Here is a 27,567-nt window from a genome sequence, read left to right as displayed (position 1 = left end):
TCACTCTGTCAGAGGTCCAGCATTCCTCTGTGCAGAGAGGAGAACCTTCCAGAAGGACAACCATCTCTGCAGCAATCCACCAATTAGGCCTGTCTGGTACAGTGGCCAGACAGAAGCCACTCTTAACAACACTTAAAAGGCACATGGCAGGCTGGAGTTTGCCAAAAGGCACATGAAGGACGCTCAGACCATGAGAAACAAAGATGACACAAAGATTGAACTCTTTGGAGTGAATGTCAGGCATCGTGTTTGGAGGAAACTTGGCACCATCCCTGCAGTAAAGCATGGTGGTGTCAGCATCATGCTGTGGGGATGTTTTTCAGTGGCAGGAACTGGGAGACTAGTCAGGATTGAGGGCAAGATCAGTGCAGCAATGCACAGAGAAATCCTGGATGAAAACCTGCTCCAGAGCACTCTTGACCTCAGACTGGGGTGATGGTTTATCTTTCAGCACGACAATGACCCGAAACACACAGCCAAGATATCAAAGGTGTGGCTTCAGGACAACTCTGTGAATGTCCTTGAGTGGCCCAGCCAGAGCCCAGACCTGAATCATATTGAACATCTCTGGAGAGATCTGAAAATGGCTGTGCACCGACGCTCCCCATCCAACGACAGATGCGCCAAGCTTGTGGCATCATATTCGAGAAGACATAAGGCTGAAATTGCTGCCAAAGGTGCATCAACAACGTATTGAGCAAAGGGTGTGAATACTAATTTACATGTGATTTCTTAGTTTTTTTATTTTTTATAAATTTGCACAAATTTCAGAAAAACCTTTTTCACATTGTCATTATGGGGTGTTGTGAGTAGAATTTAGAGGAAAAAAATTAATTTACTCCATTTTGGAATAAGGCTGTAACCTAAGAAAATGTGGAAGAAGCGTTGAGACACACTGTATTTACTTACAGCAGATATCACTAGTGATATTATCACATTCCTACAGAAACTGTTACCATATTACATATCAGTGGTAAGCAAACTGACTACAGCTAACTTCTAAGACAGAGTTGACATGAATGGGTATGTTAGAAAAATACACCAAGTTACCCATATTGCTTCAGACATAATAATTCTAACAATTAATTTAAAAAAAAATCTGAAATGAACCCAGATGCAGGAATGTACACAGTGACGGACTTTATTTTGGGGACAGGACATACGAGGGTAGGCTGAAAAGTTCTAAGGCTCCCCATGAAGGAGTAATGCATTAACTGCATTATAGTGAGCCTTAGAACTTTTCAGCCTACCCTCGTAGTGGCGTGGGAAACTTGCTGCAATGAGGAGACGTGCATGTGGTGTGGACACTTGACATGGGGGTGTATAGGACAGGGTTACCTGAACTGAACGTGAATACTTGTGTTGGTCAAGAAGGTCTGTCATAGCAGGTCTGTCCTGTCTTGACGAAGACACAGAGGACGCATGAAGGCCTGACGTGCTATGAGGTGGCGTGGCACTAAGATTTGACTACGCAAGATGAGACAAGTAGTGTACAGACTTGACATTGCTTCAGGACTGAGTTGGCTTGACAAACAGTTCCACCAAACACAAACACATGGACTGACAAAGACAGAACATTTATGGAGGCTGACAATGATTACAAACAGAAGACAGGTGCATGATTACAAACAGAAGACGGGTGCGTGGAAATGAATAAGAGACACCAATCAACTGCACACATAGGGACGTGAAACAAGAAGAACAGCAAGAAGAAAGATGTAACTCAAAAGGCAGTGAAGGGATCTGATACAGAAATAAAGTGCATATACTATGGCTGATGTGTTTCAGGCCGTTTCCTAGAGATGCACATGTACATGACATCAGCGCTCAGTAAGAATGACATGAAGGCCATCGGACTGCAGATGGCACTGGACATTTTGGCGAAGAAGGAGAAGAGAGACTCCATCACTGGGCTGAGGACAAGAACCCAACCTGGACGACCTGATTGGGGCAAGGTGAGGAATCTGAATCAGATGGATGAGCCTGATTTATGTAATTTGATGCAGAGAATGCAAATTTACATGTTGTAATGTATTAATTTACATCTTAAGAGCATGTTTTGCACTTTTAAATCTGAATGGATGAAGCTAAGTAATGGTGAGGAGTACACAACTGTCAACGAGTGCTCTGATGTGGCACAACACTCTTGAGGATGTAGACAGGCGAGTAAACCATGCAGGAGGTCCAGCAACACACTGAAGGCAGTCTGCAAAGCAAACATGTCTGTGTGGGAATGAGAAAGAGAGCTAGGCTAAGATTTAAAATACAGTTAGCAATCATACTAAGTAACAGTGTCCAGTGATGACAGGCTAAACTCAGGAAACATGAGAAGATAATCCGCAGCAGGAGGTCAACCACAGCAAAAGCACCTGAGAAAACAAGCATAGGAGCTAGATGCCCTGTGATAGGTTCTTTAATTGTGGTGAGTGTTCTAAAAAAGAACTGGACAGGAAACGGACTTCAAAGTTTAGATGTTGTATTGAAAAGTTCAAACTCTGATACAGTGAGTCATCTAACAGCGCTATGATCTTTGAACCAGATCACATGCAAACACCTAGAACAAAGAGCCCAGATCTCCTTTCTACTCTAACTTTTATTTCTGTGCCTAAGCTGGCCCCATGTGGGCAGTCCTTGGCCTGTCGTGAATCAGTGTCTGTGTGATTGGCTGCAAAGTGAGGTGAAGTAGGCGGGTATTAGTGGGCGTCTGTTCATGTTGTGTTCAAGGCTGGTATGTAAAAACCTTATAGTCTGTGTCTGCGTGTCATGCAATAAATCACTGTTCCCATCATGCTGATTCTTTTTCAAATAGATGTGAATACTTTGGTTTTATCAATTAGACATGTATAAAAAGATCAGATACTAAATACAAGGACATTTTGTACATCACGCATTTTGAAAAGCAGTTTAGGTAGAGACCAGATAGTTACAAGGACATTTTGAATGTGCGTCATCCAATTTACGATATGCATCATGGAACACTCTTACACCTGACACTGTGATTCAACCCACAGAGGTTCAACCCAATGTGTGGGTTGAACCTCTACTGGTGGTTGGCTCTCACTACGGTATTGTATCACTTGCTGTTCCGGAGCACAGTGGTGTTTTGCTGTATCTGTTAATCTGCACAGTTAGATTGATCTAGTTAACTAGATAACGATTTGTTTCACAGTGTAATCTTCACGTGCCTTAACTAAAGCACTCCCTCTGCTGAATCACCTCTAAATTATTTACACATTATTCACTTTGCGTGTTTTTAGGAACCCGCTAGCTTAGCGCGGCTACTAGCTCTTAGCCGGTGTTGTGTGGGCCGCTGAAGAGGAGGTACTGCTGGCCCACCACCACCTGCCTGGAGTGCGGGCTCCAGGCACCAGAGGGCGCTGCCGCCTTACAAGAGCAGCCAGGACGACAGCTGTCATCCATCACTGGAGACAGCTGATCCCAATCAATACGGAGGTATATCAGCAGGACGGCATCTCCACCTCATTTGCCGAGATATCGCCATACCAAAGAGGTAACGACTCTCAGCCATTCGTGTGCTTATACATAAGTATTGTTCTGTACGTGTTTTTGCAGGAGTACCTGTTTAATCTCTAGACAGCAGGAGCTGGTGACTGGGAGCTAGGACTGCACTCCTTTTCCCCCTGAGAGATAACTGCTTACTCTGCACATTCTTGATTGTTGTTGACGAGAGGTGGAGGTGGACTCTCCACCCTCCGTGTTGCTGGGTGCAGCCGCATCCACACCTGACTGTTTCTGTTTCCTGCCAGCAGTATCGGATCCGGCGAGCAGAGGCAGTGGCCACCTGGGAATTTGGGACTTGGCGGCTACAGTATCCCCGGGGTCCGGTGGCGGAGGAAATCGGGTTGGTTCCGGTTCGACTTAGACAGACGTCTCCTATCGTCGAGCCTGCCCACACGACACCTTTGAATTAGACTCAATCTCCCTATTGTTATCAGTTGTATTTGTTGTGTTATTTGATTCCTCCATTGTCCGTTCATTTTCGCCCCCTGTTGTGGGTCCGTGTTCCTACACTTTCACAACAGGATATCTCGGCCAGCGTCATGGATCCCGAGGGGCGTCAACCGGCTGTTGAACGGCCAATGGAAGAACAGGACGCGCAGGCGTCCGCAGGAGGGGTAATCGGTGAGTTGCAGCGGATCCTCACCGCTTTCACGACTCGGTTAGATTTAATGACCGAGCAGAATGTCCTCCTGAACCGCAGGGTGGAGGCTCTCGCCGCGCAGGTGGAAGCGCGCCCTCCGGGCGCCGCTGTGGCTCTCCCTCCCGTAGACCCTGTGCGTAGCATTGACATTCCACTGGTTGTTCAACGACCTGTCCCACCTTCCCCGGAAGCATACATAAGCCCCCCAGAGCCGTACGGAGGCTGTGTGGAGACGTGCGCAGATTTTCTTATGCAGTGCTCGCTCGTCTTCGCACAGCGTCCAGTCATGTACGCGACCAATGCTAGTAAAGTAGCTTATGTAATAAACCTGCTTCGCGGTGAGGCACGCGCTTGGGCTACAGCGCTCTGGGAGCAGAATTCACGGCTCCTTCTGACATACGATGGGTTTGTAAGGGAGCTCAGAACCGTGTTCGATCACCCTAATAGAGGCGAAACCGCTTCAACCGTGCTACTGTCAATGAGACAGGGGCGCCGGAGCGCAGCTGCCTATGCAGTCGACTTCCGCATTGCGGCTGCGAGATCCGGCTGGAATAGCGCTGCCCTCCGCGCCGCCTTTGTAAACGGACTGTCTTTGGTTCTTAAGGAGCACCTGGTGGCTAAGGACGAACCGCGGGATTTAGATGGGCTCATCGATCTTGTCATACGGTTAGACAACCGGTTAGAAGAACGTCGGCGGGAACGAGACGAAGGGCGTGGCCGGGCACGCGCCGTCCCTCTCCCTTCCAGTTCCGACCGCGCTCCGCCTTCCCCACGCTCCACGGCCCCTGCGCTCCGTGGGGCCACAGCTCCCCCTACTGACGAAGCTATGGACACGAGTAGGGCAACATTTAGGGCACCAGATGCACAGAGGAGACGGGCCCATGGAGCTTGTTTTGTTTGTGGTGCAATAGAGCACCACGTGAGAGACTGCCCCGAGCGGTTAAACTCCAACGCCCGCCCCTAGAAACTGGGCTAGGGGTGGGCCGAGACATCCACGTGGGACACACCCACATTGCCACACGACTCCCAGTTACGATCCTTTACGAGGACTCAACCCTGAAGGCCCCAGCACTGGTGGACACGGGCTCTGAGGGGAATCTGTTGGACAGCAGATGGGCCAGGGAGATAGGGCTCCCTCTGGTGGTGCTTACCTTGCCTGTACAGGTTCAGGCACTAGATGGCTCCCTACTCCCTCCGATCACGCATAAGACACCACCTGTAATGCTGGTGGTGTCAGGAAACCACCGGGAGGTGATCGAGTTTTTTGTGACTCAGGCCACTTCCCGTGTGGTTTTAGGTTTTCCCTGGATGTTGAAGCACAATCCCCGGATTGATTGGCCGTCCGGGGTAGTGGTTCAGTGGAGCGAGACCTGCCATCGGGTGTGTCTAGGTTCCTCGGTTCCTCCCGGCTCCCAAGCTAAGGAGGAGGTCAGAGTCCCGCCCAATCTGGGGACGGTGCCGGTGGAATACCACGACCTTGTCGACGTGTTCAGCAAGGATCTGGCTCTCACACTTCCCCCCCACCGTCCGTACGATTGTGCCATTGATTTGGTTCCGGGCAGTGAGTTCCCGTCCAGTAGGCTGTACAACCTCTCACGGCCTGAGCGTGAATCAATGGAGACCTACATCCGGGACTCGTTAGCTGCCGGGTTGATCCGGAATTCCACCTCCCCGATGGGCGCAGGTTTCTTTTTTGTGGGTAAAAAAGACGGCGGACTTCGTCCATGCATTGATTATAGGGGGCTGAACGAGATCACGGTTCGCAACCGATACCCGTTGCCCCTGTTGGATTCGGTGTTCACACCCCTGCATGGAGCCAAAATTTTTCCCAAGCTTGATCTTAGAAATGCGTATCATCTGGTTCGGATCCGGAAGGGAGACGAGTGGAAAACGGCATTTAACACCCCCTTAGGTCACTTTGAGTACCTGGTCATGCCGTTCGGCCTCACAAACGCCCCCGCGACGTTCCAAGCCTTGGTTAACGATGTCTTGCGGGACTTCCTGCACCGGTTCGTCTTCGTATATCTAGACGATATACTCATCTTTTCTCCGGATCCTGAGACTCATGTCAGGCATGTACGTCAGGTCCTGCAGCGGTTGTTGGAGAACCGACTGTTTGTGAAGGGCGAGAAGTGTGAGTTCCACCGCACTTCTTTGTCCTTCCTGGGGTTCATCATCTCCTCCAACTCCGTCGCTCCTGATCCGGCCAAGGTTGCGGCGGTGAGAGACTGGCCCCAACCCACAAGCCGTAGGAAATTGCAACAGTTCCTAGGCTTTGCTAATTTCTACAGGAGGTTCATTAAGGGCTACAGTCAGGTAGTTAGCCCCCTGACAGCCCTGACCTCACCAAAAGTCCCCTTCACCTGGTCGGATCGGTGCGATGCCGCATTCAAGGAGTTGAAACGGCGCTTCTCGTCTGCACCTGTTCTGGTGCAGCCCGATCCTAGTCGCCAGTTAGTGGTTGAAGTGGACGCCTCGGACTCAGGGATAGGAGCTGTGCTTTCCCAGAGCGGGAAGACCGATAAGGTCCTTCACCCGTGTGCCTATTTTTCCCGCAGGTTGACCCCAGCCGAACGGAACTATGACGTCAGCAATCGAGAGCTCCTTGCGGTGAAAGAGGCTCTTGAGGAGTGGAGACATCTGTTGGAGGGAACGTCCGTGCCATTCACGGTTTTCACTGACCACCGGAACCTGGAGTATATCAGGACCGCCAAGCGGCTGAACCCCAGGCAAGCCCGCTGGTCACTGTTCTTCGGCCGTTTTGACTTCCGGATCACCTACCGTCCCGGGACCAAAAACCAAAGATCGGATGCTTTGTCCCGGGTACATGAAGATGAGGTCAAAACGGAGTCGTCGGATCCCCCGGATCCCATCATCCCGGAGTCCGCTATCGTGGCCGCCCTCACCTGGGACGTGGAGAAGACCGTCCGGGAGGCCCTGACACGAGACCCGGACCCCGGAACCGGACCGAAGAACAAACTCTACGTCCCACCAGAAGCCAGGGCTGCAGTTCTGGACTTCTGTCATGGTTCTAAGCTCTCCTGTCACCCTGGGGTGCGAAGAACCGTGGCAGTCGTCCGGCAGCGCTTCTGGTGGGCGTCCCTGGAGGCCGACGTCCGGGGTTACATCCAGGCCTGTACCACCTGTGCCAGGGGCAAGGTAGACCACCGCAAGACACCGGGATTGCTACAGCCGCTGCCCGTGCCTCATCGCCCCTGGTCTCACATCGGCCTGGATTTTGTCACGGGTCTCCCGCCGTCCCAGGGAAACACCGTCGTCCTCACGATAGTGGACCGATTCTCCAAGGCGGCCCACTTCGTGGCCCTCCCGAAGCTCCCAACGGCCCAGGAGACAGCGGACCTCCTAGTCCACCACGTCGTCCGTCTGCATGGGATACCATCAGACATCGTCTCCGATCGCGGTCCCCAGTTCTCCTCGCATGTTTGGAGGAGCTTTTGCCGGGAACTGGGGGCCACGGTCAGTCTCTCGTCCGGGTATCACCCCCAGACCAACGGACAAGCAGAACGGGCCAACCAGGAGATGGAGCAGACCCTACGCTGTGTGACAGCCGCGCACCCGACGGCCTGGAGTACCCACCTGGCCTGGATCGAGTACGCCCACAACAGTCAAGTGTCGTCCGCCACCGGCCTCTCCCCCTTTGAGGTGTGCTTGGGGTATCAACCCCCGCTGTTTCCGGTGGTTGAGGGGGAGGTCGGTGTGCCCTCGGTCCAGGCCCACCTACGGAAGTGCCGTCGGGTGTGGCGTGCCGCCCGTTCTGCTTTGTTGAAGGCCCGGACGAGGGCGAAGAACCATGCAGACCGGCGGCGGGCCCCGGCTCCCACGTATCGTCCTGGGCAGGAGGTGTGGTTGTCCACCAAGGACATTCCCCTTCAAGTGGACTCCCCGAAACTGCAGGAACGATACATTGGCCCTTACAAGATTCTCAAGGTCATCAATCCCGCCGCAGTGAGGCTCCAGTTTCCGGCCTCACTGCGGATTCATCCGGTATTCCATGTCTCCAGGATTAAACCCCATCACACCTCACCCCTCTGCACTCCGGGTCCGGCGCCACCTCCTGCCCGGATCATCGACGGAGAGCCGGCCTGGACCGTGCACCGGCTCCTCGACGTTCGACGAATGGGCCGGGGTTTTCAGTATTTGGTGGACTGGGAGGGGTACGGCCCCGAAGAACACTCCTGGGTGAAGAAAGGCTTCATCCTGGACCCGGCCCTCCTGGCCGACTTCTACCGTCGCCACCCTGACAAACCCGGTCGTGCGCCAGGAGGCGCCCGTTGAGGGGGGGGTCCTGTTGTGTGGGCCGCTGAAGAGGAGGTACTGCTGGCCCACCACCACTAGAGGGCGCCCTGCCTGGAGTGCGGGCTCCAGGCACCAGAGGGCGCTGCCGTCTTACAGGAGCAGCCAGGACGACAGCTGTCATCCATCACTGGAGACAGCTGATCCCAATCAATACGGAGGTATATCAGCAGGACGGCATCTCCACCTCATTTGCCGAGATATCGCCATACCAAAGAGGTAACGACTCTCAGCCGTTCGTGTGCTTATACATAAGTATTGTTCTGTACGTGTTTTTGCAGGAGTACCTGTTTAATCTCTAGACAGCAGGAGCTGGTGACTGGGAGCTAGGACTGCACTCCTTTTCCCCCTGAGAGATAACTGCTTACTCTGCACATTCTTGATTGTTGTTGACGAGAGGTGGAGGTGGACTCTCCACCCTCCGTGTTGCTGGGTGCAGCCGCATCCACACCTGACTGTTTCTGTTTCCTGCCAGCAGTATCGGATCCGGCGAGCGGAGGCAGTGGCCACCTGGGAATTCAGGACTTGGCAGCTCCAGTATCCCCGGGGTCCGGTGGCGGAGGAAATCGGGTTGGTTCCGGTTCGACTTGGACAGACGTCTCCTATCGTCGAGCCTGCCCACACGACACCTTTGAATTAGACTCAATCTCCCTATTGTTATCAGTTGTATTTGTTGTGCCTTTTTTCACAACAGTAAAAACAGTGTTATTTGATTCCTCCATTGTCCGTTCATTTTCGCCCCCTGTTGTGGGTCCGTGTTCCTACACTTTCACAACAGCCGGTTTAGCATGGCGGCTTCTCCTGTCTCTCCTGCACTTTTCTGCTCTGGGTGTGAAATATTTAGTTATTCCTCAGCCTCCTTTAGCATTAATGGTACTTGTAATAAGTGTAGCTTATTCGTAGCTTTGGAGGCCAGGCTGGGCGAATTGGAGACTCGGCTCCGCACCTTGGAAAATCCTACAGCTAGCCAGGCTCCTGTACTCGGTGCGGACCAAGGTAGCTTAGCCGCCGTTAGTTCCCTCCCGGCAGATCCCGAGCAACCGGGAAAGCAGGCCGACTGGGTGACTGTGAGGAGGAAGCGTAGTCCTAAACAGAAGCCCCGTGTACACCGCCAACCCATTCACATCTCTAACCATTTTTCCCCACTCGGCGACACACCCGCCGAGGAACAAACTCTGGTTATTGGCGACTCTGTTTTGAGAAATGTGAAGTTAGCGACACCAGCAACCATAGTCAATTGTCTTCCGGGGGCCAGAGCAGGCGACATTGAAGGAAATTTGAAACTGCTGGCTAAGGCTAAGCGTAAATTTGGTAAGATTGTAATTCACGTCGGCAGTAATGACACCCGGTTACGCCAATCGGAGGTCACTAAAATTAACATTGAATCGGTGTGTAATTTTGCAAAAACAATGTCGGACTCTGTAGTTTTCTCTGGGCCCCTCCCCAATCGGACCAGGAGTGACATGTTTAGCCGCATGTTCTCCTTGAATTGCTCGCTGTCTGAGTGGTGTCCAAAAAATGAGGTGGGCTTCATAGATAATTGGCAAAGCTTCTGGGGAAAACCTGGTCTTGTTAGGAGAGACGGCATCCATCCCACTTTGGATGGAGCAGCTCTCATTTCTAGAAATCTGGCCAATTTTCTTAAATCCTCCAAACCGTGACTATCCAGGGTTGGGACCAGGAAGCAGAGTTGTAGTCTTACACACCTCTCTGCAGCTTCTCTCCCCCTGCCATCCCCTCATTACCCCATCCCCGTAGAGACGGTGCCTGCTCCCAGACCACCAACAACCAGTAAAAATTTATTTAAGCATAAAAATTCAAAAAGAAAAAATAATATAGCACCTTCAACTGCACCACAGACTAAAACAGTTAAATGTGGTCTATTAAACATTAGATCTCTTTCTAAGTCCCTGTTAGTAAATTATATAATAATGGATCAACATATTGATTTATTCTGCCTTACAGAAACCTGGTTACAGCAGGATGAATATGTTAGTTTAAATGAGTCAACACCCCCGAGTCACACCAACTGCCAGAATGCTCGTAGCACGGCCGAGGCGGAGGATTAGCAGCAATCTTCCACTCCAGCTTATTAATTAATCAAAAACCCAAACAGAGCTTTAATTCATTTGAAAGCTTGTCTCTTAGTCTTGTCCATCCAAATTGGAAGTCCCAAAAACCAGTTTTATTTGTTGTTATCTGTTGTGTGGGCCGCCAGAAAAGGAGGTACTGCTGGCCCACCACCAGAGGGTGCCCTGCCTGAAGTGCGGGCTTCAGGCACGAGAGGGCGCTGCCGCCACGGACACAGCCGGGGGTGACAGCTGTCACTCATTATCTCATGACAGCTGTCACCCATCTACACTTCATCATACTACTCCATAAAACCCGGACATCATCTCCACCTCGTTGCCGAGATATCATCGACCTGTGAAGGTAATATCCTCAGCCAGAAGCTAATTGTGTCTTAGTCTGAATTCATTTTGCAGCTGCTTTCCTGTGGAGTGCCTTATCAGTGAGGTTGGTGTAATCAGCGACGGCTTCGCTTCACACCCCAGCCAGATAAGTGTTGAGACAGGAGCTGCACGAGTGTGTGTGAGAGGTGGAGGTGGAATATCCAATATTGTTGTTACTGGGTGTACACACACCCACTTCTTATTGTTTCTGCTCCTCGCCAGCAGTACCAGATCCGACATTTGGAGACGGTGGCCACCTGGGGACTCGGGACTTGGCGGCTCCAGTATTCTCCAGGTTCTGTGGCGGAGGAAATCGTGTGGTTCCAATTCTTCTCAGGACGGACGTCTCCTATCCTCGAGCCTGCCCACACGTCACTGTTGTGGATTGACTGTTTGCAAAATTCTGTATTCCTCTGTATTGTGGTTGTGCTCATTCACAACAGTAAAGTGTTCATATTCGACTCTTTCATTGTCCGTTCATTTACGCCCCCTGTTGTGGGTCCGTGTCACTACACTTTCCCAACAGTTATCTATCGTCCTCCTGGTCGTTACTGTGAGTTTCTCTGTGAATTTTCAGACCTTTTATCTGACTTAGTGCTTAGCTCAGATAAGATAATTATAGTGGGCGATTTTAACATCCACACAGATGCTGAGAATGACAGCCTCAACTGCATTTAATCGATTGTTAGACTCGATTGGCTTTGCTCAAAATGTAAATGAGTCCACCCACCACTTTAATCATACCTTAGATCTTGTTCTGACTAATGGTATGGAAATTGAAGACTTAACAGTATTCCCTGAAAACTCCCTTCTGTCTGATCATTTCTTAATAACATTTACATTTACTCTGATGGACTACCCAGTAGTGGGGAATAAGTTTCATTACAGTAGAAGTCTTTCAGAAAGCGCTGTAACTAGGTTTAAGGATATGATTCCTTCTTTATGTTCTCCAATGCCATATACCAACACAGGGCAGAGTAGCTACCTAAACTCTGTGAGTGAGATAGATTATCTCGTCAATAGTTTTATATCCTCATTGAGGACAACTTTGGATGCTGTAGCTCCTCTGAAAAAGAGAGCCCTAAATCAGAAGTGCCTGACTCTGTGGTATAACTCACAAACTCGCAGCTTAAAGCAGATAACCCGTAAGTTGGAGAGGAAATGGTGTCTCACTAATTTAGAAGATCTTCACTTAGCCTGGAAAAAGAGTCTGTTGCTCTATAAAAAAAAGCCCTCCATAAAGCTAGGACATCTTACTACTCATCACTAATTGAAGAAAATAAGAACAACCCCAGGTTTCTTTTCAGCACTGTAGCCAGGCTGACAAAGAGTCAGAGCTCTATTGAGCCAAGTATTCCTTTAACTTTAACTAGTAATGACTTCATGACTTTCTTTGCTAATAAAATTTTAACTATTGGAGAAAAAATTACTCATAACTGTGGTGAAAGTGTCGTGACACGGACCCACAACAGGGGGCGTTAATGAACGGACAATGGATAAGCCAAAAAGTAACAATTTAATGTTGTGAATCGCACAACAACGTACAGACAATAACAATATGGTGGACTGTCAATCATACACCAGGTAACGTGTGGGCAGGCTCGACGATAGAAGACGCCTGGAGAGAGAAGAGCTGGATCCCCACACAGCTTCCAACACCAACGGAGCTGAAGAACACCGGAGCCGCCAAGCCCTGCGCCCCAGGTGGCCGCTGTCTTCAGCAGTCAGACCCAGTACTGCTGGCAGAGAACAGAGACAGTCCAGATGAGTGTGAGTTCGCACACTCAGTAATCCCACAGTCTGTATTAAGTAAAGGAGGGAAAACCTCCACCTCCAATCACACACACTCGTGCAGCTCCTGGTCAACCACTTATCTGGGTTGGGGTGTGAGGCGAAGCCGTCGCTGTCACACCAAACGCCAATCCCTCAGATAAGGACACACTCCAGGAAAACGGCTGCAACAGAAGTTCAGGTTATTACACACAAAGTGTCAGTCAGCAGAGAAATTACCTGAATGGTAGTTGATTTCTCGGCGAGGAGGTGGAGTTGCAGTCCGGTCTTTGTAGTGGTGGTGATGGGTGACAGCTTGTGTTGATTAATGACAGCTGTCACCTCCAGCAAAGCCGACGCCCTCTCGTGCTTGAAGCCCGCACTTCAAGCAGGGCGCCATCTTGTGGTGGTGGGCCAGCAGTACCTCCTCTTCAGCGGCCCACACAACAATAACCATCCCAAAGACATATCGTTCTCTTTGGCTGCTTTCAGTGATGCCGGTATTTGGTTAGACTCTTTCTCTCCGATTGTTCTGTCTGAGTTATTTTCATTAGTTACTTCCTCCAAACCATCAACATGTCTGTTAGACCCCATTCCTACCAGGCTGCTCAAGGAAGCCCTACCATTAATTAATGCTTCGATCTTAAATAGGATCAATCTGTCTTTATTAGTTGGCTATGTACCACAGGCTTTTAAGGTGGCAGTAATTAAACCATTACTTAAAAAGCCATCACTTGACCCAGCTATCTTAGCTAATTATAGGCCAATCTCCAACCTTCCTTTTCTCTCAAAAATTCTTGAAAGGGTAGTTGTAAAACAGCTAACTGATCATCTGCAGAGGAATGATCTATTTGAAGAGTTTCAGTCAGGGTTTAGAATTCATCATAGTACAGAAACAGCATTAGTGAAGATTACAAATGATCTTCTTATGGCCTCAGACAGTGGACTCATCTCTGTGCTTGTTCTGTTTGACCTCAGTGCTGCTTTTGATACTGTTGACCATAAAATTTTATTACAGAGATTAGAGCATGCCATAGGTATTAAAGGCACTGCGCTGCAGTGGTTTGAATCATATTTATCTAATAGATTACAATTTGTTCATGTAAATGGGGAATCTTCTTCACAGACTAAGGTTAATTATGGAGTTCCACAAGGTTCTGTGCTAGGACCAATTTTATTCACTTTATACATGCTTCCCTTAGGCAGTATTATTAGACAGCATTGCTTAAATTTTCATTGTTACGCAGATGATACTCAGCTTTATCTATCCATGAAGCCAGAGGACACACACAAATTAGCTAAACTGCAGGATTGTCTTACAGACATAAAGACATGGATGACCTCTAATTTCCTGCTTTTAAACTCAGATAAAACTGAAGTTATTGTACTTGGCCCCACAAATCTTAGAAACATGGTGTCTAACCAGATCCTTACTCTGGATGGCATTACCCTGACCTCTAGTAATACTGTGAGAAATCTTGGAGTCATTTTTCATCAGGATATGTCATTCAATGCGTATATTAAACAAATATGTAGGACTGCTTTTTTGCATTTGCGCAATATCTCTAAAATTAGAAAGGTCTTGTCTCAGAGTGATGCTGAAAAACTAATTCATGCATTTATTTCCTCTAGGCTGGACTATTGTAATTCATTAGTATCAGGTTGTCCTAAAAGTTCCCTGAAAAGTCTTCAGTTAATTCAAAATGCTGCAGCGAGAGTACTGACAGGGACTAGAAGGAGAGAGCATATCTCACCCATATTGGCCTCTCTTCATTGGCTTCCTGTTAATTCTAGAACAGAATTAAAAATTCTTCTTCTTACTTATAAGGTTTTGAATAATCAGGTCCCATCTTATCTTAGGGACCTCATAGTACCATATCACCCCAATAGAGCGCTTCGCTCTCAGACTGCAGGCTTACTTGTAGTTCCTAGGGTTTGTAAGAGTAGAATGGGAGGCAGAGCCTTCAGCTTTCAGGCTCCTCTCCTGTGGAACCAGCTCCCAATTCAGATCAGGGAGACAGACACCCTCTCTACTTTTAAGATTAGGCTTAAAACTTTCCTTTTTGCTAAAGCTTATAGTTAGGGCTGGATCAGGTGACCCTGAACCATCCCTTAGTTATGCTGCTATAGACTTAGACTGCTGGGGGGTTCCCATGATGCACTGAGTGTTTCTTTCTCTTTTTGCTCTGTATGCACCACTCTGCATTTAATCATTAGTGATTGATCTCTGCTCCCCTCCACAGCATGTCTTTTTCCTGGTTCTCTCCCTCAGCCCCAACCAGTCCCAGCAGAAGACTGCCCCTCCCTGAGCCTGGTTCTGCTGGAGGTTTCTTCCTGTTAAAAGGGAGTTTTTCCTTCCCACTGTCGCCAAGTGCTTGCTCACAGGGGGTCGTTTTGACCATTGGGGTTTTTACGTAATTATTGTATGGCTTTGCCTTACAATATAAAGCGCCTTGGGGCAACTGTTTGTTGTGATTTGGTGCTATATAAATAAAATGTATTGATTGATTGAGTATGAAGCGCCTTGGGGCAACTGTTTGTTGTGATTTGACGCTATATAAATGAAATTGATTTGATTTGATTTGATACTGGAAAGACAGCAAAGATGGAGAGTAATAAGAACACAGAGGAACAGCTGAAGAAAGACACAGGAAGCAAGCTACAGAAACCAGCACTGAAAGGGAATGTCAAAATATAACAGGAAGTAAAGCCACAGAAACAAACAAGAACCGGGAGTAATAAAAGCTCCAGGGGCAATGATAAAAATATACAGTAACACGTAATCACAGTGCACAACTTCTTTACTTTGGAAAAGCCAAGGCATGTATCCTAGAATGATGGATATTACTGTCAGAGAAGGTGTTGCTTAACTTCCATGTAGCTTGTCTGCCACTTACTGGACATGTCTGGACTTCTTGCAGGGAATAATCCTGTCATTGCACACTAATGGAAATTAGGAGCCGGTGGAGTTGAACTTACATTTTGCTTGAGATGAGCTTGTTTGTCAGTTTATTTTATTTCCACATTCTGAGTCTGGTGGCCACCGAGGCCACCACTGCTCCTTTTCCTTAATGAGGTGTGTTCATTCTCTGTGCCCTCCTAGGTCTCTGTATGAACTCCTACTCTCACAGTGCTTTTCTTCTTACATTGATATTATTTTGGCTTCTGTTTTTGCTCAGGGTTACCACAGCTGATCTACAATGGGACCTTCTGTTTGGGAGACAAGCTTGCTAACCGCTTGCTGTTTTTAAATAGCACACTAAATGAGAAATATAACGCAATGCTAAAATACCCTCGGCCACATGAGCATTGTGTTCTGTATGTGTGTGTGTGTGTATATATATATATATATATATATATATATATATATATATATATATATATATATATATATATATATATATATATATATAAAATTCATTTACTGTATGCGCAATTTGTACATGTTCAATAAAGCCTCTCTATCAATCAATAAAACAGTCATAATCAATCATAAATAATCAATCATAAACAATATTTACGTTTTAACGGCATCTACAGGAGGGCGTGCATGTGAGCATACCATGAGCTTTTGACAAGAGCGGAAGTTAGCTTTGAGTTAGCTGAAGTCAGTGTGCATGCTGAAGTTGTGAAATGTTTTGTAAATCACCCTAGAGGTGTTATCAGGTTACAAAAACAGCATTTTCAGTTTTAGAAGTTTTTAGTTCTCTCTAGCTTTTACATAATATATGACAGATGAAGAGGTTATATTTCACAAACGAAACAGAGTTTGCAGCTAGCTAGATCAGTCACTGACGTCACGGTACTGCTCTACTCTGATTGGCTCCCCCCCCCGGCCCACCCCCCACTCATAAAAAATGGAACAGATTGAAACAGAATGTGGCTTTTTAACCTCTTAAAATAGGTCAAGGTTAGCCATCTCTGAACTTGTCCAAGATCTGTCACAAGAATGTGAATTTGAAGACTCTGGCAGTAATAGGACTGGACTTATGCTTAGCACAGACAGACAGAAGACGCAAAGTCTTCGCAATACCGGATGGCCATATTTGATGACCTCGGGTAAAATATTTTTTTAGTGACTTTTAGGTATCTGTTTGAGTATGCATGTCAACTTGTCTGAACTCGATTTATCTGATCAGAAACAAAGGCTCCACGAGGTACCGAACAACTGTGTGCTGAAGACAAGGGGTGGGGTTTCCCCTCTGTCTACGCGAGCCAATAAGATTAGGGGTTGTTGTGTGGGCCGCCAGAAGAGGATGTACTGCTGGCCCACCACCAAAGGGCGCCCTGCCTGAAGTGCGGGCTTCAGGCACGAGAGGGCGCTGCCGCCACGGACACAGCCGGGAGTGACAGCTGTCACTCATTAATTCCTGACAGCTGTCACACATTCTTCATCATCTCACTCCATAAAGACCAGACGTCATCTCCACCTCATCGCCGAGATATCATACTTCATTGGAGGTAATACTCTCAGCCTTTTTGTGAGATTTATAAATCTGTTATTGTGAGTGTTTGCAGGAGAACCAGTCGTTTTTGCGGAGGCTGTGCAAGACGGCGCTCCTTTTCATTTGAGACCGCTGCAACATATTGAGTGAGAGGTGGAGGTGGCATTCCCACCGCTGTTGTTACTGGGTGTACACACACCCACACTTGACTGTCTTTGTTCTTCGCCAGCAGTACCAGATCCGACAGTCGGGGACGGTGATCACCTGGGAATTCGGGACTTGGCGGCTCCAGTATTCACCAGGTTCTGTGGGGGCGGAAATCGTGTGTTTCCGGCTCTTCTCAGGACAGACGTCTTCTATCCTCGAGCCTGCCTACACGTCACCTTTGTAATTTGACTGTAATTATATTCTGAGATTGTCTGTATGTTCGTTGTGCACGTTTCACAACATTAAATTGTTACCTTTTGGCTCATCTATTGACCGTTCATTTGCGCCCCCTGTTGTGGGTCCGTGTCACTACACTTTCACAACAGGATATCTCGGCCAGCGTCATGGACTCCGAGGGGCGTCACCCGGCTGTTGAACGACCAATGGGAGAGCAGGGAGCGCAGGCGTCTGCAGGAGGCGTGATTGGTGAGCTGCAGCACATTCTCACCGCCTTTACGGCTCGGTTGGACCAAATGACTGAGCAAAACATCCTCCTGAACCACAGGGTGGAGGCTCTCTCCGCACAGATGGCGGCGAGCGCTCAGGGCGCTGCTGCAGCTCGTCCTCCTGCCGACCCTGTGCAGGATATAAACGTTCCAGTGGTGGTTCAACAACCCCTCCCACCATCCCCTGAAGCATACATAAGCCCTCCTGAGCCGTACGGAGGTTGTGTGGAGACGTGCGCGGACTTTCTCATGCAATGTTCGCTCGTCTTCGCACAACGTCCCGTCATGTACGCGTCAGATGCTAGTAAAATAGCTTATGTGATTGCTCTGCTTCGGGGTAAAGCACGCGCCTGGGCTACGGCGCTCTGGGAACAGAACTCACGGTTGTTATCAGCATACACTGGGTTTGTGGGGGAGTTCAGAACAGTGTTTGATCACCCTAACAGAGGAGAGACCGCTTCAACTGTGCTGCTGTCAATGAGACAGGGACGCGAGAGCGCAGCCGCTTATGCAGTCAACTTCCGCATCGCGGCTGCGAGGTCCGGCTGGAATAACGTTGCGCTCCGCGCCGCCTTCATAAACGGACTGTCGTTGGTTCTGAAGGAGCAGCTGGTAGCTAAGGAGGAACCGCGGGATTTAGATGGGCTTATCGATCTCGTTATACGGTTAGACAATCGGTTGGAGGAACGCCGTCGGGAGCGAGGCGAAGGACATGACCGGATACGCGCCGCCCCTCTCCCTTCTGGGTTCGAAAAGGCACCGCCCTCCCCACGCTCCACAACCACAGCGCTCCGTGGGGTAACAGCTCCCCCTGCTGACGTTGTTAGGGAAACGCACAGGGCCAAAATGAGGAGGCTGATCCGCGGGGAGTGTTTTCTCTGCAGCTCAAAGGAGCACATACAGAAAAACTGCCCCAAACGGCCAAAACGACAACACTCGCCCTTAGAGACTGGGCTAAGGGGGGGTCAAAACATTCAATTGAGACACACACAGATTGCCACACGACTCCAAATCACAATCCTGAGCGGGGATTTAACCCTTCAAGCCCCAGCACTGGTGGACACGGGGTCAGAAGGGAATCTGCTAGACAGCAGATGGGCAAGGGAGGTAGGGCTCCCTCTGGTGGCGCTTCCTTCGCCATTACAGGTTCGGGCACTAGATGGCACCCTCCTCCCTTTACTCACACACAAGACACAACCAGTAACTCTGTTGGTGTCTGGAAACCATCGGGAGGAGATTGAGTTTTTTGTAACTCCTTCTACCTCCCGCGTGATTTTGGGCTTCCCATGGATGTTGAAGCACAATCCCCGGATTGATTGGCCGTCTGGGGTGGTGGTTCAGTGGAGCGAAACCTGCCATCGGGTGTGTTTAGGATCCTCGGTTCCTCCCGGTTTACAGGCTAAGGAGGAGGTCAAAGTCCCTCCCAATCTGACGGCAGTGCCGGTTGAGTACCACGATCTTGCTGACGTCTTCAGCAAGGATCTGGCACTCACCCTTCCCCCGCACCGTCCATACAATTGTGCCATTGATTTGGTTCCAGGTGCTGAGTTCCCATCCAGCAGGCTGTACAACCTCTCACGACCTGAGCGCGAATCAATGGAGACCTACATCCGGGACTCATTAGCTGCCGGGCTGATCCGGAACTCCACCTCCCCGATGGGGGCAGGTTTCTTTTTTGTGGGCAAGAAAGATGGCGGACTCCGTCCATGCATTGATTACAGGGGGCTGAATGAGATTACGGTTCGCAATCGATACCCGTTGCCATTGTTGGATTCCGTGTTCACCCCCCTGCATGGAGCCAAAATCTTTAGTAAGCTGGATCTTAGAAATGCGTATCACCTGGTTCGGATCCGGAAGGGAGACGAATGGAAGACGGCATTTAACACCCCGTTAGGTCACTTTGAGTACCTGGTCATGCCGTTCGGCCTCACCAACGCCCCCGCGACATTCCAAGCCTTGGTTAACGACGTCTTGCGGGACTTCCTGCACCGATTCGTCTTCGTATATCTGGATGATATTCTCATCTTTTCTCTGGATCCTGAGACCCATGTCCAGCATGTACATCAGGTCCTGCAGCGGTTGTTAGAGAACCGACTGTTTGTGAAGGGCGAGAAGTGCGAGTTTCACCGCACGTCTTTGTCCTTCCTGGGGTTTATCATCTCCTCTAACTCCGTCGCCCCTGATCCGGCCAAGGTTGCGGCGGTGAGAGATTGGCCCCAACCAACAAGCCGTAGGAAGCTGCAACAGTTCCTCGGCTTCGCTAATTTCTATAGGAGGTTCATTAAGGGCTACAGTCAGGTAGTTAGCCCCCTGACAGCCCTGACCACTCTAAAAGTCCCCTTCACCTGGTCGGATCGGTGCGAAGCCGCGTTCAAGGAGTTGAAACGACGGTTCTCTACTGCGCCAGTTTTGGTGCAGCCCGACCCTAGCCGCCAGTTCGTGGTTGAAGTGGACGCCTCTGACTCAGGGATAGGAGCCGTGCTGTCTCAGAGCGGAGAGACCGATAAGGTTCTTCACCCATGTGCCTACTTTTCACGCAGGTTGACCCCGGCTGAACGGAACTATGACGTCTGCAATCGAGAACTCCTTGCGGTGAAAGAGGCTCTTGAGGAGTGGAGACACCTGTTGGAGGGAGCGTCTGTGCCGTTCACGGTTTTCACTGACCATCGGAACCTGGAGTATATCAGGACCGCCAAGCGGCTGAACCCCAGGCAAGCCCGCTGGTCACTGTTCTTCGGGCGTTTTGACTTCCGGATCACCTATCGCCCCGGGACCAAGAACCAGAGGTCGGATGCCTTGTCCCGGGTACACGAAGAGGAGGTCAAAACTGCACTGTCGGATCCACCGGAGCCCATACTGCCGGAGTCCACTATCGTGGCCACCCTCACCTGGGACGTGGAGAAGATTGTCCGGGAGGCCCTGGCACGGAGCCCGGACCCAGGTACAGGTCCGAAGAACCGTTTATACGTCCCACCAGAGGCCAGAGCTGCAGTCTTGGACTTCTGTCACGGTTCCAAGCTCTCCTGTCATCCAGGGGTGCGAAGGACCGTGGCAGTTGTCCGGCAGCGTTTCTGGTGGGCGTCTATGGAGGCCGACGTCCGGGAGTATATCCAGGCCTGCACCACCTGTGCCAGGGGCAAGGCTGACCACAGGAAGGCCCAAGGACTACTCCAACCGCTTCCTGTGCCTCATCGCCCCTGGTCCCACATCGGCCTGCATTTCGTCACGGGCCTCCCGCCGTCCCAGGGCAACACCACCATCTTCACGATAGTGGACCGATTCTCCAAGGCGGCCCACTTCGTGGCCCTCCCGAAGCTCCCAACAGCCCAGGAGACAGCAGACCTCCTGGTCCACCATGTTGTCCGTCTGCATGGGATACCCACCGACATCGTCTCAGATCGTGGTCCCCAGTTCTCCTCACACGTCTGGAGGAGCTTCTGCAGGGAACTGGGGGCCACCGTGAGCCTCTCGTCCGGGTACCATCCACAGACGAACGGACAGGCAGAGCGGGCCAACCAGGAACTGGAACAGACCCTCCGCTGCGTCACGTCCGCGCACCCGACGGCCTGGAGTAACCATCTGGCCTGGATCGAGTATGCACATAACAGCCAGGTGTCGTCCGCCACTGGCCTCTCCCCATTTGAGGTGTGTTTGGGGTATCATCCCCCGTTGTTCCCCGTGGTGGAGGGAGAGGTCGGTGTGCCCTCGGTCCAGGCCCACCTGCGGAAGTGCCGTTGGGTGTGGCGCTCCGCCCGTTCTGCCTTGTTGAAGGCCCGGACGAGGGCGAAGACCCATGCAGACCGCCGGCGATCCCCGGCCCCTGCTTACCAGCCCGGGCAGGAGGTGTGGCTGTCCATGAAGGACATCCCCCTCCAAGTGGACTCCCCCAAGTTGAAGGACCGGTACATTGGACCTTTCAAGATCCTCAAAATCCTCAGTCCGCAGTGAAGCTGGGAGTCGGAGCTTCACTGCGGATCCACGCGGTTTTTCATGTGTCCAGACTCAAGCCTCACCACACCTCACCCCTCTGTGCTCCCGGTCCGGCGCCGCCTCCTGCCCGGATCATTGACGGGGAGCCTGCTTGGACAGTGCGCCGGCTCCTGGACGTCCGTCGAATGGGCCGGGGGTTCCAGTACTTGGTGGACTGGGAAGGGTATGGACCCGAAGAACGCTCCTGGGTGAAGAGGAGCTTCATCCTGGACCCGGCCCTCCTGGCCGATTTCTACCGCAGACACCCGGACAAGCCTGGTCGGGCGCCAGGAGGCGCCCGTTGAGGGGGGGGTCCTGTTGTGTGGGCCGCCAGAAGAGGATGTACTGCTGGCCCACCACCAAAGGGCGCCCTGCCTGAAGTGCGGGCTTCAGGCACGAGAGGGCGCTGCCGCCACGGACACAGCCAGGAGTGACAGCTGTCACTCATTAATTCCTGACAGCTGTCACACATTCTTCATCATCGCACTCCATAAAGACCAGACGTCATCTCCACCTCATCGCCGAGATATCATACTTCATTGGAGGTAATATCCTCAGCCGTTTGTGAGATTTATAAATCTGTTATTGTGAGTGTTTGCAGGAGAACCGGTCGTTTTTGCGGAGGCTGTGCAAGATGGCGCTCCTTTTCATCTGAGACCGCTGCAACATATTGAGTGAGAGGTGGAGGTGGCATTCCCACCGCTGTTGTTAGTGGGTGTACACACACCCACACTTGACTGTCTTTGTTCTTCGCCAGCAGTACCAGATCCGACAGTCGGGGACGGTGATCACCTGGGAATTCGGGACTTGGCGGCTCCAGTATTCACCAGGTTCTGTGGGGGCGGAAATTGTGTGGTTCCGGCTCTTCTCAGGACAGACGTCTTCTATCCTCGAGCCTGCCCACACGTCACCTTTGTAATTTGACTGTAATTATATTCTGAGATTGTCTGTATGTTCGTTGTGCACGTTTCACAACATTAAATTGTTACCTTTTGGCTCATCTATTGACCGTTCATTTGCGCCCCCTGTTGTGGGTCCGTGTCACTACACTTTCACAACAAGGGGTTGTAGGAATAAAACCCACCCACTGTACCGCCTACATTGTCTTTTATAAAAACCACTTGTCTTTGTTCGGGGTCTCACCCAGGCCTGCTTTTCAATGTGACTTTAAATTAATTCAATTTGAGGAATAGTTTGACTTTGTACTTTGTAAGGGACAGGATTACAATAAGAAGCAGGTAGAATTAACAGATTCATTACGGTCACTCTGAACAACAAGGACCCTGGTTCAACACCACCTGTACCCCAATCTCCATGTACAGTTGTGTTCAAAATAATAGCACTGTGTTTCAAAAAGTGAGTAAATCTCAAAATCCTTATTATAGCTTTTATTTCGATACATGCAAATATATTGAGAACACTGCACATTCTCTTCCAAATCATGAAGAAAAATTTATCAAATTTGTTATTACTTCACAGAAAGTGAAGAAAAAGGAATATAAGGCTGTTCAGAAAAAAATAGCAGTGTCTGCATTTTTCTTTGTGTGACCCTTATTTAAGGACGAAGGCAGCAAATGTTGTAGATGCTGGTTGTAGTCATTTCACTCTGAAAATCTGTGTAAAATGGGTCGTTCCAGACATTGTTCAGAAGAACAGTTTACTATACACAGAGAGCGACTTGATTAAGGACTTTACCCGAGAGCCCTGAGTGATTTGAACAGATGACCCTCTAACCACAAGCCCACCACTATAACCACTTGACCATCACCTCCTCACACTTGCCCCATCCCAACTTTTGTTTTCTTTTCTGTTTTTAATAAAATGTAGGAATGACGTATATTAACAAATTAAATAAAGTTGACCACACAAAACATGAAATATCTTGGGGAAAATACTGTCTGCATTGAAATAGAGGTCCTAGTAAATAGACTGCATTTCCATCAAAATCAGAAGCTCCAAGTGTTTTACACTGATGCTCCATATTCACACACCGATGTGAGTTTGCTGCTGTGCAACATGCTCAACTGCACACCTGCAGCAAGGTGGGGGATTAAAGACCTTGGCCAAGGGGCCATTAGTGATTTTCCAGTCTGACAGAGATTCAAACTGAAGATCTCTGTTGTATGGCTGGGGGGCTTGGCTGCCTTTTTGTTTCTGTCTTTTGTTTTTCCTTCCAGGTGGCTTGCATTTGGGACTGAGTGGCTGTGTAGCTGAGTTTATCAGGACCTCACCCTGATCACCTGAGGCTGATCACCTGCGGCTCATCAGGACTCACAGCTGTGGTGCATCTACATGGATTGGAACATGGTGGCATTTAAGACTGGAGTACACAGTGTGTATTTGCCAGAGACTCAACCTTGTGACCAGACGGGTGAGATCGTCGTCTCGGGAGCCATCTCATCATCAGTGGATGCAGAGAACGTCCAGGTTTGATGCATGGTCTGTGAAAGAGGAGAGGGTGAGGTCTCACGCTCGTCAGCACACTTCCTGAGGTACGTTAGATTTTGTGACTAACATTTATACAGTCAGTAAATGTGGTGTCCCTCACACCTTATTATATTGAGCTGTATGTTGGTCGTTTAAATCAGCTTCCGCTGCAGTGAGTTTGTGAACTGGATGTTCTATGCCTGCAGGGTGGGAAGCTGATTAGTAATTAAGCCAGGAAGTGTTTGCTGTTTGTGCACCTTTGAGCGGTCTCTCTGTGTGTTGAGTGTGGACTCACATAATGATTCCTTCTTTCACAGACTCGGTTTGTCGCAGCCACCTGGGGGGTGTCGGCGGGGTCCTTGGGTCCGAACCAGTTCTGGCTCCGGACCGTTAGCGCTGCTGGGAGCGCACCGCAATCCACCACGCCAGACCGCGCACTTTTATATTTTTCACAGCACTGTTATGTTCATTAAACTCTGTTATCCTTTGTACCGTGCTCTGCTTATTTTATACTGGGTCCTTCAAACGCTGGTCGGTTCTCCGGGCTGCGTCCGACACATAACAATCTCCTGGCCTTTGCCATTTTAACCACTAGACCATCACCTCCTCAACGTAGATGTGAAAATCACAGTTGAGGGTTTGCATTTTACATTCCTTTCCATCGTTTTCTGATTTAGGGTTGTATTTTGGTCCAACTGTAAGTTTCACCAACGAAGTCAGAGTTGACATAATTGATGAAGTGAAACTGTGTTGCATGATTGAATACTGATATTCTGTTTGTACAGTAAAGTATCTTCTGTGTCAGGTGTTCCAGAAGATGTCTGAGGAGAAAAAAGGGAAGGTCCACGTATTTTACTGCGGCGCTGCTGCTCTCGCTAAAGTCATCAAAGCCCAGTGTGAGCACTATGGCTTCAACTTCTACAAGGAGAACTTCTGAAGAGGTTCAAACCCCACTGCTGCCTTGCTCTGCTACCTTGCACTGCTGTGCATGTAAATGACTGAAAAATGGTTGCTGCTCTCTTCGCTGTTCTATGGAGAACAGTCTGTTTCTGCCGTGGTTTTCTGGACAGTGGGGGGTTATGTCCTGTTAAAGTGGATATGCACACACATCCGTGTGGAGTTTGTGGTGGTTCAGTTGTGGTTTTGTGGCATGAATAAGCTTCTTAATAATTCTACATACAGTATACTGTTTGATTCCGATAATACACCGGTCAGCCATAACATTGTGACCTTGTCACAGTCGCTCTATTCTTTAGAGCGACTGATCTAATCATCCTTGTTTTTCCTGCTTCCAACAGATCAACTTTGTGGACAAAATGTTAACTTGCTCACGCCCACTGACAGGCTCCATTATAGCACCATAATCAGTGTTGTTCTGTTCACCTCTCAGCGGTCACAGTGCGTTATGGCTGATCAGTGTATGTCTCATATTCACCAATTTTATGTAGGTTTTTTTTAATAGCTACTGTACGTTGTTTGCTCTTCTTTTCCTCATCCATCTTTGTTTGATCATTCAGGAAACATTGTTTTACATAAATAATTTGTGACCATGTGCCAAAAGAAGGCTCAATGATATATTGATACTATTTGTTATATCATCCTTTGGGACCATCCATAGATCATTTTTATGCTACAGCAGTGCTTATTTTTATGGTATCCAGTGCTTTATGTCCTTAAATTTGCACAACCCATGCTATCTAATAGTTACCCAATAGGTTTATGCTAGAAAACAAAAGATGTAATGGAATAAATGTTGGAAACACAAATTTGATTCTTCATTTATTTTATGTAAAACAGAGTTATCTCAAATCTCCTTTCCTGCTTCAAGTATAGTTTTTAATATTTTACAAAGCACCGCATTTTATCTTAGACATTATATTGTTATAGAATGACAGTATCAATATAATGCTGAGAGAATTTCCACAAAGTTGAGGACTGTGACCTTAGCGGCTCCTATAATCTGCAGGGCCAATAAATTGGAAGCAGGGTTAGAATTACACAATGACTTTCAAGGGAATTCTATTTTCTGGTGAACTCCACGATTTGTCAAGCATGTGCAGGCATACATTCAGTACATAAGTGCACAGCAGCGCAGTCAATAGCAGAGTGAGACATTCTTTTACTACTGCAAGCAGTTCATACTGTCCGTAACAGTTTGTGTAGGTATAGCAACATAAGAATCATGCAAATCAAATTGGCCAAATCATGAATCAGCAAGTCCCAAGTCATAATGACCACCAAATGTTTGCAAGCTGACTTGAGACTTGACTTGGGACTTGCAGATTGATGACTTGAGAGTTGAGAATGACTTGACAGTGACTTCGTCCCACCTCTGCCATCTGGTCTCTATCATGTACTGGTTTGTGCTGTTAAACATTTGTGCTTTTATGGTGTCACCTGTCCACAGCTTAGGCCTAATTTTTATATGTGTGAAGTCAGCCTGTGTGAGGCTGCAGCTTCCTCTGGTCAAAAAGTGTATTTTTGAATTACTCAAAAGCTTTAACAGCACAAACCAGCACAAACAAACACCAGTGCTATTTTAATATTTTGATTGGAGGGGGTGGGGGGCACCATCACACAGGAAAAATGATCATCACCCCTAATTGCAGCTGCCAGAGGCTCTATCACCAAGCAAAACAGTAGAGGACTAAGAGGTGAACCCTGGTGTGTACCTCTCCACAACCCAAAGTGTGAAGAGATGTGTCCATTAGTCTGTACTGCTGCGTCTGGCCCACTATACAACAGGTTTGTAAAACTTTCTCCAAAAATTTCTAAAGTTCTGAACAGAAATCCTTATTCGACCCTATCAAACGCCTTTTCAGCGTCAAGCAATACAAGAGCACTTGGCGAAACAGAATCTGGGACTGCCCACATACGTAATATTAATGAAACATCTATTGTTGTCTGCAGAGCTGCATCCCCAAATGAAACCCACCTGACCTTTGTGCACTACCTTTTCCAGTCTGTTTGCAAGTACTTTGGACAAAATTTTTGCATATAATGGAATAAGAAAAATCAGACAATAGTTCTTACAGTAGCACAGATCCTTCTCCTTTTATCAAAGCTTTTCGATAAGATAACATAAGATAAACTTTATTGATCCCACAGCAGGGAAAATCAGTTGTTGCAGCAGCAAGAGTCGTACAGTAGCAAAGAAAAAGAAAAGTATTTACAGTGAGGAAAATAAGTATTTGAACACCCTGCGATTTTGCAAGTTCTCCCACTTAGAAATCATGGAGGGGTCAGAAATTTTCATCTTAGGTGCACGTCCACTGTCAGAGACATAATCCAAAAAAAAAAAAAAAATCCGGAAATCACAATGTATGATTTTTTTAATAATTTATTTGCATGTTACTGCTGCAAATAAGTATTTG

The 27,567-nt window shown here is 48.8% G+C and overlaps 1 protein-coding gene across 1 annotated transcript in view; it reads left to right on the top strand.

Moving 5' to 3' along the window:
* Positions 1 to 25,990, top strand: part of nox5 (NADPH oxidase, EF-hand calcium binding domain 5) — an 89,695-nt gene extending 63,705 nt beyond the window's left edge. Inside the window, exons 16-17 of the mRNA XM_034175785.1 lie at positions 1,789 to 1,955; positions 24,999 to 25,990. Coding sequence (XP_034031676.1) covers positions 1,789 to 1,955; positions 24,999 to 25,130 — 299 coding nt within the window. The 3' untranslated portion in view covers positions 25,131 to 25,990. The remainder of the gene's footprint in view (positions 1 to 1,788; positions 1,956 to 24,998) is intronic.
* The last annotated feature ends 1,577 nt before the right edge of the window (positions 25,991 to 27,567 follow it).

The sequence above is a fragment of the Thalassophryne amazonica genome, chromosome 8, assembly GCF_902500255.1.
Source record: "Thalassophryne amazonica chromosome 8, fThaAma1.1, whole genome shotgun sequence".
Taxonomy (NCBI): Eukaryota; Metazoa; Chordata; class Actinopteri; order Batrachoidiformes; family Batrachoididae; genus Thalassophryne; species Thalassophryne amazonica.
Note: the sequence above shows the minus strand (reverse complement) of the source record. Positions and strands in the feature narration are given on the sequence as shown.